Raw genomic sequence first — 15,725 nt, forward strand, 5'->3', positions numbered from 1 at the left:
AGTCAAGCAGCATTGCTTTTTACTCACTTTTTCACCTTTGTCACCACGATCGCCTCTGGGTCCTTGTTCCCCTGCAGGTCCCTGAAGGTGAAGAACATGGTAAGACGACAGCAAGGCCAGGAACCTGCAGGTCAGTAACTCACATGCAGTGAGGAAGGCACGGAGAAGGGGATTTCCCCCTTTCTTACCTGAGGCCCAGGAGGTCCTTTGGGTCCTACAATCTGTGAGAGAGAACCCCACAGGATGGTTAGTTAGAGGAGAGCACAAGGAAATGACCCATTTCAAGCAGCAACTGGGACACCAGGTGAGAATAATTTGAACTTACATCCTTGATGTCTCCAGGTTCTCCTTTCTGTCCCTGAAACATGAAACATTCACAGGATTAAGCTGAGTAAGCCCACTAAGCCCCTAGTCTAAAACCCTGCCAGCAGCCCCTGTGTTGAAGTGCCCTCTGAAACAGATACCTTCTGATGTCTTAAAAAAATCACAGACTGGATTAGCATAGCATTGCTTTTGAAGCACGAAATATAAAGGCAAACAAATATGAAAAAAGAAAAAGAAGAAAGCCCTTACCTTTGGTCCTGGTTGCCCTGCAAGGGGGGAAAAAATAATAGAGAAGAAGGAGGTAAGAATCTTGAGATGGAAAAATACCAATTCTTGTCATTCAAACACTCATTAGATCAAACAAGTAAAAGGACACAACCAAGGAAGGTGGCAGCTTCCTGTGACTCCACTGAACCCCTCTGTTGGGGTGTTAGGGCCACTGTGGCCCTGGGGTTGCTGAGGTCCCATGAGGAATGGAGGTGACCCAGACTTTGTTATTCAAAAAGCAGACAGCATGCAAAAGAAAGGAGCAAGGGCAGCACAAAAAGGCAATGAAGAACTCAAGATCTAATCAGCCACGAGAAGGAAAGCACAGATTCCGTCTCTCTTCCCCCCACAGGGTAGGAAGCCCTTCCCGAACCCCAAGCCCTCCCAGAGGAAGAGTTAGGCACTTAGAAAGGTCTTACATTAGAGCTGCGTCTCCTTGAAGCAAGCACAAATAAAAACACAAAAACAGCAAGGCATATGAGTTATGAAGAGTATCGGAGCATCAGATCCTGTGCCATCCCCAGTCAATAACCCCTCCCTTACAGTAGCAGCAAAATAGTAAAGGCAAGTAACACTTCGCTCACATGGGCCCCTCAGAAAGGATCTGGGAATCTATACATTAAGGAGCCAGTGTTGCTGAAGTGTTAAGGAAAGGCAACTTCTCACTTCCCTTGCCACAGCCTTCTCTACTTCAGCAGGAAGGGGACAGCAAGAACTACTCAAAAAATCTAGACAAGTGTCCCCACTCACTCTGCAGGGAGATAGGATAGGGCATCTGTATGAATGCTGGGAAGGGGTCACCTGTACATATATCATCCACCAGCACTGGATCTAACTGGGAGTTTATAACCACCCACCACAGTGCAGACATATGGGGCTCTGTCTCCACCTATCCCCACTAGAACTCCCAAAGCCTAGCCCTTCCCTCTGCTATTATTTTGCTTCTGAATTAGTGGTCAACTCCAAGAGAGGTAATAGCAGGTAGGAAACTACCACCAATGTTCCATAACTCAATGAGGGAGCCTGCCCCTACTGTCTCCCCACTAGCTGGCAGAGCTTTCTTCACACTGAAGACCACATACATGGAAGTCTTCTAAGGAGAAGAGAAGATGTCAGTGGCAGAGGAGGAATTAATTCATGGATTGGCCAGACAGAGCATTTGATCTCCATAGTAGCTCTAGTAATTTGCAGAGATGATTTCAGAGAGGATTTTTTTTTTTTTTTTTTTTTGTAGAATCACATCTGTCCTTCATGTGTCTTAGAAGCAAATATTTTTGGAGATGCTGGGCAAAGAAGGACCCCTCTAGCGTCTCAAGCTCCCTTACTCAGTTTCAACCTGCAAGTGAGAAGTGGCCTTTCATTTCTACCCCAGCTGCCAGGTCCCATGGATAACTAGCCCCTCTGCTTTGCAGAGACGACCAGCATCTATGGGAGCATGTTTGCGGTGCTTGCAAGTAATTTATTTATGTTGAACAGGAAATAAATAAATTACAACCACTGGCAGTGGCGAGGTCAGTTGGGCAGATGGGGCAGCACTCTCCGAAGGGGATCTCAGGGCTGAGGCAGTCTTTCACGTCTTCACAGATTATGTCGTCGCAGAGGACAGTCCCAGTGTCACAGACACAGATCCGGCAGGGCTCCGGCTTCCACACATCCTTATCATTATACCTCTGCCCATCCTGCACACAGCTGCCAGCCTCCTCTGCACCAAGGGTGGGAAGGGAGAAGCAGAGAGCCAAGGGAAGGAGGGGGTGGGGAGCCAGAGAGAAAAAGAGAGAGGTTGCAGTCAACTTGACAGAATTCAAATGCTGAAGAATGTAGGCTGGGGCCACCTGGACATATAGAACTTAAAAATTATTTTCCTAAAACATCACTGATTTTTCCATGTATTCAACAAATATTTATTATGCACCTTGCACCATGCTCTCTATTCACCAGTGAAAATCTTGACCCAGCAATGAAAGTGGGGGGTTACTATACTATTCTCTTTACCCACCTAATATGGGGGAGACCAGGTGATGGGGTGGGTGGGGGGAGTTGAAGGGTGAGCAGAAGGGAGGAGATGAGATATTCTGAATAGGAACTCTGGGACTATAAAAAGAAAGGAGACAGAAAAATGGTGAGACCTGCCCTCCCCCAGCCCAGGATCAGAGAAGTCTTCTTTCTTCTGCCTTCCTCTGGGAATTATGGGATTTGCTAAATACAACTGACAGCTAACATTCAGAGGGGATGTAGAAAATTCTACCTACAAAAATTGGAATCTATAAGCAGCCAGGCTCCAAAAATAGATATATAAGAGAGGGGGGTGAAAAGATGAGCTATTAGACTTAAGATCTTGTCTCATTCTTTGAACCATATTAGAATTAGGACCAATTTGGGGAGCGGGTAGACCCATTCAAACGATACACTTGGGGCTTGGGCAGGCTATAAACTACTTAGGCGGCAAGGGGGCCAAAGCGCCCCCAGTGCTGACCTCCACCTGTAGCCCTGCTTGGAGATGCCCTGCCTCCATCTGAAAACAGCACCCCGATTTGGGGAGCAGGGGTCCTTGAATACCTGGTTAGGGCTAAGATTGGCCAGGCCAGGCCTGGCCTCCTTCAAGAATGCAGAGGAAGAATAGGAGGGACTAGTCCCCTCCACCAGGGCCCTGCCGTCTGGAATTCATGCTGCAAATGAAACCTGTGCTGACAAGAGCGCTCCTTAGCAGCCAAGGACTGTAGAGCCCGCACCACGTGCTAGGGAGCGCCCAGTGCTGTTTTTCTCATCAAAATCCCCAAGGCAATGGCAGCAGCAGGAGATGAATAATAGGAAAGAGCCACAAACCCAGAGGGTGGAGAGACAAACGAGCCTGCCCACTGCTCTTTAAGGAGAGTGAAAATCTAAAGATAAACGTTCCTTTTTACTTTCCCACTAGAAGAAATCCGCTCAGCCTTTGGGCAAGATAATCACAGGAGGGTGAGAGATCCCAGGGAAAATACAGAAGTTGCTGGGACACACCCACCGTTAAAATAGCTGGAGCAGTAGAATGCAGGCGGTGAGGAAGGTGTGGGAGAGGAGGCGTCGGTTAATGCGCCCCAGCCCAGACTAAGGAAGAGCCCACCCACACCCATGAGGACCCAGGGCGGAGAGAGGGAAAAGCTTGGAGAGGGGCCACTCCCCGTGCGGATCAGATTTCGCGGGGAAGGGCGGCCCGGGATGCGCGGGCGCAGGGGCGGGGCCAGGCTGCGCTGGGTGTAAGAGCCGCTGGGTGACTCTGTGGCTGCGGCTCTGGACACGGCTCGCTCACAGACATTGGCAGAGTGAAAAGTGGGATTAAATGACTGCCCCAGAAAGGAGCCAGCGCCGTAACCGGATCCCCTAGGTGTGGACGGAGGAGCCCAGCACCACCATAATTGCTGCTCCAAAACGGCTGCCGATAGCATCCCGGCGCGCCTGATCCGGTTCCCCTCATTACCGCAAGGCCGTATAAGTGATTCTTTGTGGCAAGCCAATTAAAAAGCTACCTCTTTCGGGGAACTGTTTTGCTTCACCGCCGCTCTGCGCAGGGCTGGAGCCGGGAGGTGGCGGCGGGCGGGCACAGGGGGGCATTGTGGGAGAGGGGGTCGGGCAGTACGAGAGAACCCACCGGACCTCGTCTCTCATGAATGGGGCTTTTCTCGAGCGCACACAGAGCCCGATTCACAGGTCTCCGCGAGGAACCAGTTTAAATAAATACGGGCAGCGTTTCAGCCCCATCTGGAAGCCATCGCTGCCAATCTCCCAACGCAAACAAGCCTCACAAAGGAGGATTGAGATCTCTCCCCTGAGCCAGGGGCACTGTCGGAGGCGAGGGCTCTGAAATGCAGATGAGGGTCAAAGACGCCGCCGCCAATAAGTTTCTCAAACTCGTGGAAGGATAGGGAGGAGGGGTGTGGCCGAGCTCTAGGTTTCTGACATTCCTGACGTCCATGCAGACTGCGCATTTCCCCACGTCACACCTAGGGGTCCGCTGACCCCAGGCGGAGGGGTTACAAAGGTGAGATGCTCCAGGGCGCAAAATCAGCCTCTCGGATGCAGAATCACACTTCCTCCGGGAGGAGGAGGAGCGACGGGAAGGTGTGGGCCGGAGAAGCTGTGGAATCACTACCTCCCAGGAAAGATGCGGCGGTGAGAGAGCTCTACCGCTTAAGCAAGCGACCCTAATACCGGATGGAGAATTTGAGAATTATTTTAAAGTCACCCAGCTAATTCCATTGCGAACTAAGGCAGGGGTCAGTCAAGAAGACATCTTTGTGGGCGTGTGCTTGCAAATTTAGTACAAAAATATAGTCAGTCTAAGTCCAGGCCACGTATAGTCACGCTGTATTCCTCAAATGCCCGGGAGCGCGCCTCCAGCTCAGCGCACTACCGAGTGACCCGGCCAGAGTCTCCTGCTCCCGGCTCCTCCTCGCAGCTGCGCCGCAGGCACCAGCCCTGCCCCCGACGCGCTAATGAACGGAAAGCCCGCCTGAGCCCGCCGCCTTCCACGCTATTCCTGGAGACAGCCTGGTGGCAGGAGAGGGCCCACAGAGCCTCGAAGGCAGAGAACTTTGATTCCCCCTGCCGAAGAGTTTCCCTCTGCGATTGATTTACAATCTGTAACATACAAAGACAGGGCTGGAATCCCAGCCGTCGGAAACGTGCCCAAACACGTGGAAAAAAAAAATCCTCTCTACCTAATACACTTTCCAGGCTTCGTTTGTCCTGAATATAATCCCAGACAGTTGACCTTACCAAAGGAGGGGTAGAAAGAAAGGTGCAGTCCGAACAGCCTTTGGACCCGACTACAACAGCCATCTCTAACTCTACCGGTTGAAATAGTTGTAGCAATCGTAGCAATCGACCAGCCTGCCCCGCTTCCCTGACACACACACACACACACACACACACACACACACACACACACACCCCACGCAGCCTGGCTAGGTGAGTTCCAGAATTTAGAAAAGTAACTCATTGTAGTACCTCCGGGCGGCGGGGAATGGGGTAAGACCGCGGGGAAGGGGGCGCTATTTTCGGGGGCATTTGAAAAGCACGGTCTGGTTGGAATGTTATCGTCTTTCAGACGATCTCTCCTACTGGAAGTTTCTGTACCCTTTATCAGAAGACAGGCGCAGGCGGACGGAGGGAAGTCGAGATGAGCGCGAGGGCTGCACCTTGCTCCAGGGCCAGCTGGGTGGGGAGAGTACCCTAAAGAGGCGCTGAGGTCTCAGAGGGCCTCTCCGAAGCCATTCTTTGTGGCCTGGGATCTCAGCCCACCAGTGTCAGAGTGTTAGTCCCCTTTGTCTAACTCTCCTTTGAGCCCACCAGCCACCAAGCCTTGAACAGGCTGTGAAGTCAACCCTTTGGCGTTTGCTTGCTCCCTCGCTCGCGTTCTCTCTTTTCTACTTCTCCTAAGTTCGATGAGTTAAGATCTGTTTTTGCAGAACTCGAAGTGCTTCGAAGAGGCGAGCTGCGTGCATGTGCGCCTAATTATCAAAGCTGGTGGAGAAGAGCGCATTTATATCTGTGCACAAACTTCTCCCAGCCAACACTTTGCAAGTTCAGTATTCTAGCGCAACGTAAGGACCTCCAAATACTTGCAACCGCGATGGGCACCGAGGACCCTGGGACAGAGTCCTTGACTCCCAGAACTCTGCTCGGTGAACTCCTGCATGTCCTGTGCCTAAGACAGCAAGCTACGACCCCGGGAGCTGTTTTAGCCCGGAGCCGCGGGCTCCAGAGCTGGAGCGGGCCGGGGAGAAGGATGCTGAGGGACGCATAGAAGGCAGGCAGGCAGGGGCAGGGGACGACTTACGGACATCCTGGCCCTGACACCGAAGGACAGCGGCGACGAGCAGCGTCAGCAGCACCAGCGTCGGGGGAGCCCCGAGGCGAATCATGGCTCACCGCGGGGCCTGGCTGAGCCGGGCCCGGGCGGAGCGCAGCGAGGCGGCAGGAGCACAGCGCGGGTCCGGGTCTCTACCGCGCCCTCATGCAGGAGGCCCTTGGAGCAGGAGGAAGCGGGAGACCCGGCAGCCCAGCAGCGCTCTGCGTCTTCTCCCCGCCGCGGCGCCCGTTATATGCGCCCGGCCCCTTTCGAGGCTGGAGAACTCGCCCAAACCGCGGGCCGCCCCCTGCCCCCCGCTGGGCTGTAACCTGAGCCCCCCGCCCCCGGAGCCCGCCTGGTCCCTGCCAGTGCCCGCACCTGCCCAAGCTGGACCCCCCTCTCTGCGAGTCCCGCTTCCCGCCCCCCACCCCTAGGGCGCCGAGTGGGCTGATCGGGCGGGGCGCAGAGATGGCCCCTGCCCCCCAAACCCGGGGCTGCCGCGCTGCCCCCCTCTGACCACAGGCGGGAAGGGGGGCCTCCGGCCCCTCCCCTCGGAGTTCTGCCGGAGTTGGAGGGGAGGGGGGTGTTTGCAGAGGCGCAGGCCGAGAGCCCTAGACCAAGGACGGAAAAGACACGGGAGGGAGGAGGGAAAGCGGTAGAAAGGAGCAGCGGAGGGAGAAGGAGCAGCGGAGGAAGAAGGGGCACCGCGTCGGGCGTTTGGGAGTGGGGACAGGGAGGAGCCCATAGAGTTATTCAGAGTCCTAAATCTTGGAGACAAGCTAGCTGAGCCAGGTCTGAAGGGCTGCCCCGACCTGTCTTTTAGCCCTTTCCTGCAGTACCTGGTCCCCAGACTCCCACCTGGACGTTCACAGCGCCTGCCCTCCACCCCTCCCCCATCCAGCTCTGCGATGAAAGCCTCCTCTGGAGTCCAGGCCGAAGTTGGCCTGAGCCGACAGCCAGGAAAGGAACTGGTGTGTTACTGCACAGAAGGAGACCTGTGTGAAGGTGTGGGGGGCAGGGGCAGGCCCTGGGAAGGGGACTGAAGGAGCCACAGAGGACGGAGGGAGCGGAGACTAAACGGTGCAAGCTGCCTGCTGTCGGGGGACTGTCTAGCTCCAGGCTCAGACGTGGTGTCTGCTCTTCCTGGCTGGGGTCCGGGAGTCCCCCGGGGAGTGGGCACTGCCGGCCGGGGTAGAGCAGCTTTGGCCAGAGACGGTTGGTCACTGCTGCGGCCCTGGCCAGGGATCGGGGAGGCCGATCCAGCTGGCGAGTTCTGTGAGCCGGGGAGAAGCGCCAGAATTTCCCAGTTGGCCCCCTCGCCCTCCGCTTCCCACCTCACCTCACCTTCCCCGGTGAGTGCCCTCTCTCACCTTAGCCAAACTGCCTTCTCCCCAGGGCTTAGCTGGTCTCTTCTCTTGGTCTCCGGTGCCTCCTTTCATACCAGGGAGGAAACGTCCCCAAACAGACCTTTCTCTTGAGTGATATGGTCCCCCAAAGAACTTTAGGCAAAATGAAACTCAGGATTTGGGATCTGACTTAACCAGAACTTCTGCCCTCCTGGGCAATTTGATTTCTCTGGAGCTTTCCCCCTAGAAGCTGAGAGCACTTGGAAGAAGCTACTTCTGGGCCTTAGGTTTCCACCAGGGGTCATGGGACCCCATCCCTAGCCTATCAAGCTTTGACACTTGTCCTAGTAGAGGCTGGAGTTGCAAGAGCACTGGCTGGAAAGGGAAAGAACTCATTGTTGAAGGAAATACTTCCATGCTTTGTCCAGTCTGGATGGAGATGGGGAAGAATTCAACCACTGTTTCCAGCATCTCCGCTACCTTTCACGGGCCTTACTTGTTTGAGTCTCCATGCTCCCATTCAGGGGCTTGCATTAAGCTCTGGGCTCTTCCTCAGGCCCAATCTCTGCTAGAAAAAAGCTGTTCTCTTGCTAGCAGTGCCTCATGTCCTCTTCGGGGGTCAGAGGATCCTATACTCTCTACCTGGAAGATAGAATGACCAAATTCCACTCATTTATCAAGACCTCCTAGGTTAAAGCCCCTCTGAGAAGCCTTCTCTGATATCTCGAGAACACAACATCTCCCTGCCTTTCTGAATCCCCCTGGCATTTATAGCCTAAGCTACGTATGTTTTTGTGTAGTTTTAATTTTTTCCCCTTATATCCATTGGTCTTTATCTCATCAATGAGCCTGGAAGATGCTTGGGAACAAGAACTGTGCCTAGCACAATTCTAACACATAGGAGGAGTTAGGAAAGCCCCTGTGGACTAATAGTTTAGATACAACTATAAAGGCATTTATACGACTGACTTCAAATACAAGTTGTCATAAAAATTCAACAGAAAGAAAAGAATTTGGGAGAAAACACTAAAGTATATGGAAAAAATCGAAGCCCAGTTCAGAATGATCTGGTTTAGTGAGCAGCAAAGTGGTACAGACTTTCATTGCAAATTTGTTCTTAATTTCATCCTCTAGCTCTGTGATTCATCTTTGTCAGTAGACTGTATCTACGTGTAAGAGCTTTGGATTCCTTCCAGCAATCATGGTCCATCTATGAATACAAGTTAAGTTCTCCACCCCCTGTAGGAAAATTTCTTTTCACCAGCGGTGGGAATTGACATAAGAAAAATAAAATTTAAAATTTAAATTGACAAGCCTAAATAAGCTATGGAAATTATTTAAATTATAAAGCCAACTGAACACCAACATTAATATTTTACCCATCTGTGACTCCAAACAACTAATTAAAAACCTCTAATTTGTGACTCAAACTGGAATCAGACCTATATGTAGCACACATATGCAAATCACTGATTTGGAAATTACTTGTCCAACAATCTCACTATCCACACCATACCCAAGCAACTGAAAAGAAGGGGAACTAAACCACTAAATAGCCAGAATTGATGTTATATAAAGCTATGCATTTTGTGCATAGTAGAGCCCTTCTTACTCCTTGTCTGTTAATTCATAGTTTAGGTATTATATTAACACATAATGGCATCTGACCTCTCCAATTAGATGCAGAAAACTAGAGGTAAGATAGGAGAGCAGCAATTGTTGATGAAGCACAATGAGAACAGCAAAAAGGGAGAATAAGAGAGGAAACAGAAAAGCAATATGAAATTGACACAACAAATACAAAACATGGTAACCGAAGGTCAATGGGCTAGGGCCACTGCCCCTACAGTCATCAATGCTTCCAGGGAATATCCTCATCTACAGCATCTGCTGTAGTCCCTGTGATTCATAACTGAAATGTCCAATAAAATGCTAATTTAGGTTTAATGTGGTCTCTTTGAGGAGACACGTAAATATGTATTCCATATTTTAGAAAGGTTGTAAATAAATGTTCATTCACTTAACGTGAAAAATCTTCTATCATAGCAGTGTCAGACCAATAAGGAAATGCTACAATTTCTAGAGCTGCTGAACTGAAGACAAAGAGCTTCTGATTTCCCCAGTTGGTAGGAAAAGAGCATCGATGGCTGAGTGTCGCACATGATCAGCTTCACTCACTCACACCTTTAAGTACAGTATGGGTAACAGTAGGTAGAACAGTTAGAAATTAAACAGGTACAACAGGGTGCAGTGGCTCACACCTGTAATCCCAGAACTTTGGGATGCCAAAGCCAGAGGATCATTTGAGGTCGGGAGTTCGAGATCAGCATGGCCAATATGGTGAAACCCCATCTCTACAAAAATATGAAAATTAGCTGGGTGTGGTGGTGGGCAACTGTAATCCCAGCTACTCAGGAGGCTGAGGCAGGAGAATCCCTTGGACCCGGGAGGCAGAGGTTGCAGTGAGTTGAGATTGCACCATTGCACTCTAGCCTGGGCAACAGAGCGAGACTTCATCTCAAAGCAAAAAAAAAGAAAGAAAGAAAAAAAAGAAATTAAACAGTCACAATCAGTGTATCTACCCCAAGTCAGCCCAATTCAGAGAAACAGATGGATTAAATCAGCAATATTGTGTTGTACAGACAAAATAACCATTTCACTATTTTTCTCTCTTTTATGGAAGCATTAAATTTAGACTCAGGTTGACATAGCCTTATTGGGAAAGATATTTGTAGAGAGGCTGTAAAGAAAAGATCTCTTTCTCTTCCTCTGCACAAATCCCATTTAAAAATAGTGATAAAGTGAAGAAGGATTCACATTCCAAAGAGGTAAGCCCACCCCAAATATGGCAGGTGGTGAATGCACAGACTTCACACAGCAGCCGTGGCGGAGGGTGAGCCCAGCTTACTCAATGACACTCAGCTTCTGTTGGTTGGGCTCAGTTCAGACAGCCTTTCAAGATGTGTTTATGTTTTCTTTTGGCATTTTTGGGGCAGAGTAACAGGATCAAGACTGTCCAGGATAGGGTTTTCCAGATTTATGGTGTACATTCCATTCCATAGGAACATAAATGTGTTACTATGTATTCTCAAATGCAAATAGCACTAAGAATCCCACCCAGTCTCCTCTATCCTGTCACAGTGCCATACAAATTCAGCGTAGGACTCGTACTGAACACCTACTTCTGTATGAGATGGGGATACAGAGAGGATTTAGATACCACCTCTTCATCTGTAGGGGAAAAAGGAAAAAAATGATTATACAAAATGCTGCAAAAAAGGTATCCCACTCTCCCCAACCCCTTAAAAAAAAGAATGAAACAGAAAGAAAGGAAAGAAAGAATGGCATTCTGGAAGCCATGGAGTAAGCTGTGGGGAGGTTTCCTAGGAGAAGTGTGTCTCCAAGCATGGGTGGGGGTTTGAAATTCTGAGAGGTACAGTGAGAGGGCAGGATGGCTCCCAAATGGAAGCAAAGAAGGGCAGATGCACCAGAAGACATGGCAGTGGCCCCAGGACGGTGTGGAGCCATCTGCAGGGCCCGGGGAATAAGACATGGCAGTAAGGGGTGAAGGCAAGGCCAGACATGGAGGACTCCTTGAATGCCACCGAATCTGGCTCAGATCTGCCTTTCTTCTCATTTTCCCCTCTTCTTCTTACCTCCTAGTAGTTAGACCTTTGTGGGAAAAGATAAAAGTGTCTGGGCTTTTTAAAGGCTTACATTTTGAAGAAATGTCTGTATTTTTATACAGAAATGATCTTCCCATTTCACTTTAAAAACAAAGACAACAAACTTCGTGCAAAATCTTGCATTTTCTTAAGGTGGGTAACTTTTTGCTTTTAAGCAGCATTTGTCTCTCTCATCAGCTCTTGATGGTTCTGAGATAAAGGAATAACACAAATGCTTAAATGCAGAGATGTTTGAGCACTTCCAGCAGAAGTTCCATACGAAGCAACTGGTTCTACAATAAACCACAACCATTCCCAAGAGCTAGAGAGCATCTGTTCCAGGCACTTCTCAAGCAATGACACAACATGGGGTTTCCAAGGGATACCCTTTGAGAGGTCAACAACCCACGAAACAGGTGAAACTCTCTCTCCCCATCTCTCTCCCTTCCTTGAACTCCTATTGCATTTGAGTACAACCAGTTCTGTGGAGTTTTGCCTTTAGATAGTCATCAATCCATCTATCCATCCATCTATCCATCTATCCATCCATCCATCCATCCATCCATCCATCTATCCATCCATCCATCCATCCCTTCCTCCCTCAAACATGTGAAGAAATCCCATGTGAGTCTATTCACATGCCTCCTTGATAGCAGTGGCCATACCTTAACGCACCTAATTTTTCCCCTCAAAGCCTTCTTGGCACAGTGCGGTCACATAGTAAATCTGGTCCATGGACCAGCGGCATCAATCTACCCTGGAAGCTTTTTGGAAAAGCTGAACCTACCAAATCAGAGTTGGCTTTTACTGAACTCTTCAGATAACTCATATGTCCATGAAGGCTGGAGACGTGCTGGTCTAAATATTGGCCCATGGAAAGTTCCATGTGACCCTGGCTAACAGAGGCATGTGGTCTGCATGGTCTGTAGTCACACATGACTGGGCTCAGGCGTGCACTGGAGGCAGACAAGGCAAGGAGGGGCCTGAGTTAAAGGTGGCAGAAAGGAGAAGTGAGTTTTAAGGAGAGGAATGGATGAAGGACCCTAAAGGAGGTGATGGATGCACAACTTTGTAAAGCCTGCTGCAATCTTTTTTTAAAGTGGGTGGGGGGGTCACTTTTCCTATGTCCCTTTTTTCAAGTAGGAATTGGGTCCAGTGCAAGGAAGAGACTGACCCATGATTAGAACTAGAACCGTGGATTCCATGGAGACAGTGTCGGGGCAGAGCTGGCAGGGGAGCGGAGTTGGCCACCTAAGCCTCCTTCCCACAGTGGTCCCTTAGCACTGCCCCTCAGGGACTCCTGACTGATGAACTCCTCCTAGGTGGGAAAGGAAAGCGAGGAGCTAACTATGATGTCCCTAGGGCTAGTAGGGTGGGTGCCACCTCAGAGAAAGCCAGGCCCCTGCAAACCAAGTTTATCTTGCCCCAGTGCAGGGGGCAGGGTGCAGTCGGCCAGCCCTCTGGGAAGTCCCTGAAAAGCCCCAGGGAAGATGTGGTAAGTTTCTAGTGAGATCCTTTGCCAAAAACAACCTTGAGAGGGAGCAGGACAGTGCATACTGCCCTTCCCCATGAAGGCCACTTGGCTGTCCCCACACCCAGCACCTGTCCGGAGGCAGCCAGGGCCCCACTGTGCTCTGCACTGCCCCAATCTCCACTCCAGGCTCCAGGCCAGCTCCTCAGCTGATCACCCACCCACTGCCCTTGACACCCTCCCTCCCAGAATCCTGGGCTCAAAATCTTGGGGTCCTGCTCGACTGCCTCCCCTCACTCCATAGCACCAACTATGCACCAGGCACTTGCTAGGTGGTATGGAGGGACAAAAGAAAGCTCTATTAGACATGAATCCTGCACGCAAGGATATGACTACCTCTCAGGGGATACACAAAAAAGGCAAACTGTAAAGTAAACAAGTTATAATATATTGTGATGTTATGTGGCATTCTATGATGTGCTGTAGCACAATACAATGTCATGGACAGAAGACCTCTGTTCTGCCCTTTCACTAAAAATAGCTCTTCCTGACAATGCCTTGGGTAGTGAAGGCAGCTTGGTCACATCTGTCCCATGGTGTAACTAATCTTAAGGATCTGCAGAGACCTGCCTTCCTCCGCAATGGTAACTGTACCTCCAATCGTGAGTTTCTTCTGGCAGCTTAACTGGGCTACCAGCAATGGTACCTCACTGGGCTACCTCACAATGGCTTTTTCTCCTTGCTTCATGGAGACGCCACTCTGGAATCCTTAGCCAGTGGTCTGTAAGCTTCCTTCTCATGGGAGATAGGAGGAAAAAATCCCACATGTGCCCCAGTTTCCTCCCATGCAAGCCTGTCAAGAGGCCCATCTTCATCTTAGAACTGCTTAGAGCTGGGCACGGTGGCACACGCCTGTAATCCCAGCACTTTGGGAGGCCAAGGCAGGCAGATCATGAGGTCAGGAGATCGAGACCATCCTGGCTAACATGGTGAAACCCCATCTCTACTAAAAATACACACACACACACAAAAAAAATCAGTGGCTAGTACCGGTTGTTCCTTTCCATGTTTAGTGCTTCCTTCAGGAGCTCTTGTAGGGCAGGCCTGGTGGTGACAAAATCTCTAAGCATTTGCTTGTCTGCAAAGGATTTTATTTCTCCTTCACTTATGAAACTTAGTTTGGCTGGATATGAAATTCTGGGTTGAAAATTCTTTTCTTTAAGAATGTTGAATATCGGCCCCCACTCTCTTCTGGCTTGTAGAGTTTCTGCCGAGAGATCTCCTGTTAGTCTGATGGGCTTCCCTTTGTGGGTAACCCGACCTTTCTCTCTGGCTGCCCTTAACATTTTTTCCTTCATTTCAACTTTGGTGAATCTGACAATTATGTGTCTTGGAGTTGCTCTTTTCAAAGAGTATCTTTGTGGCATTCTCTGTATTTCCTGAATTTGAATGTTGGCCTGCCTTGCTAGGTTGGGGAAGTTCTCCTGGATAATGTCCTGCAGAGTGTTTTCCAACTTGGTTCCATTCTCCCCATCACTTTCAGGTACAACAATCAGACATAGATTTGGTCTTTTCACATAGTCCCATATTTCTTGGAGGCTTTGTTTATTTCTTTTTACTCTTTTTCTCTAAACTTTTCTTCTCACTTAATTTCATTCATTTGATCTTCAATCACTGATACCCTTTCTTCCAGTTGATCGAATCGGTTACTGAAGCTTGTACATTTGTCACGTAGTTCTTGCGCCATGGTTTTCAGCTCTATCAGGTCATTTAAGGACTTCTCTACATTGGTTATTTTAGTTATCCATTCGTCTAATCTTTTTTCAAGGTTTTTAGCTTCTTTGCAATGGGTTCGAACTTTCTCCTTCAGCTCGGAGAAGTCTGATCCTCTGAAGCCTTCTTCTCTCAACTTGTCAAAGTCATTGTCCATTCATTCTGCTTTGTTCCATTGCTGGTAAGGAGTTGCATTCCTTTGGAGGGGGAGAAGCACTCTGATTTTTAGAATTTTCAGCTTTTCTATTCTGTTTTCCCCCCATCTTTGTGGTTTTATCTACCTTTGGTCTTTGATGATGGTGATGTACAGGTGGAGTTTTGGTGTGAATGTCCTGTCTGTTTGTGTTTTCCTTCTAACAGTCAGGACCCTCAGCTGCAGGTCTGTTGAAGTTTGCTCGAGGTCTACTCCAGACCCTGTTTGCCTGGGTATCAGCAGCAGAGGCTGCAGAAGAGTGAATATTGCTGAACAGCAACTGGTACCAGCCACTGCAAAAACATACCAAAATGTAAAGACCATTGATGCTAGGAAGAAACTGCATCAACTAATGAGCAAAATAACCAACTAACATAATGACAGGATCCGATTCACACATAACAATATTAGCCTTAAATGTAAATGGGCTAAATGCTCAAATTAAAAGACATAGACTGGCAAATTGGATAAAGAGTCAAGACCCAGACCCATCAGTGTGCTGTATTGAGGAGACCCATCTCACGTGCACAGACACACGTAGGCTCAAAATAAAGGGATGGAGGAAGATCTACCAAGCAAATGGAAAACAAAAAAAGGCAGGGGTTGCAATCCTAGTCTCTGATAAAACAGACTTTAAACCAAAAAAGATCAAAAGAGATAAAGAAGGCCATTACATAATGGTAAAGGGATCAATTCAAAAAGAAGAGCTAACTATCCTAAATATATATGCACCCAATACAGGAGGAAGTCCTTAGAGACTTACAAAGAGATTTAGACTCCCATACAATAATAATGGGAGACCTTAACACCCCACTGTCAACATTAGACAGATCCACGACACAGAAGGTTAACAAGGACA

The 15,725-nt window shown here is 49.2% G+C and overlaps 1 protein-coding gene across 3 annotated transcripts in view; it reads right to left on the reverse strand.

The window, feature by feature from the left end:
- The window catches only part of COL2A1 (collagen type II alpha 1 chain), a 32,020-nt gene extending 25,280 nt beyond the window's left edge, over nt 1–6,740 (reverse strand). Inside the window, exons 1-6 of one of the 3 annotated variants that reach the window (XM_073020671.1) lie at nt 6,407–6,740; nt 2,084–2,293; nt 574–590; nt 326–358; nt 189–221; nt 28–81 (exon numbers count right to left, since the gene is read on the reverse strand). In XM_073020671.1, coding sequence (XP_072876772.1) covers nt 28–81; nt 189–221; nt 326–358; nt 574–590; nt 2,084–2,293; nt 6,407–6,491 — 432 coding nt within the window. In that variant the 5' untranslated portion in view covers nt 6,492–6,740. The remainder of the gene's footprint in view (nt 1–27; nt 82–188; nt 222–325; nt 359–573; nt 591–2,083; nt 2,294–6,406) is intronic. The other 2 variants (XM_008003027.3, XM_008003028.2) reach the window with 2 other exon arrangements.
- Between the last annotated feature and the right edge of the window lie 8,985 nt (nt 6,741–15,725).

The sequence above is a fragment of the Chlorocebus sabaeus genome, chromosome 11 (genome assembly GCF_047675955.1).
Source record: "Chlorocebus sabaeus isolate Y175 chromosome 11, mChlSab1.0.hap1, whole genome shotgun sequence".
Classification (NCBI taxonomy): domain Eukaryota; kingdom Metazoa; phylum Chordata; class Mammalia; order Primates; family Cercopithecidae; genus Chlorocebus; species Chlorocebus sabaeus.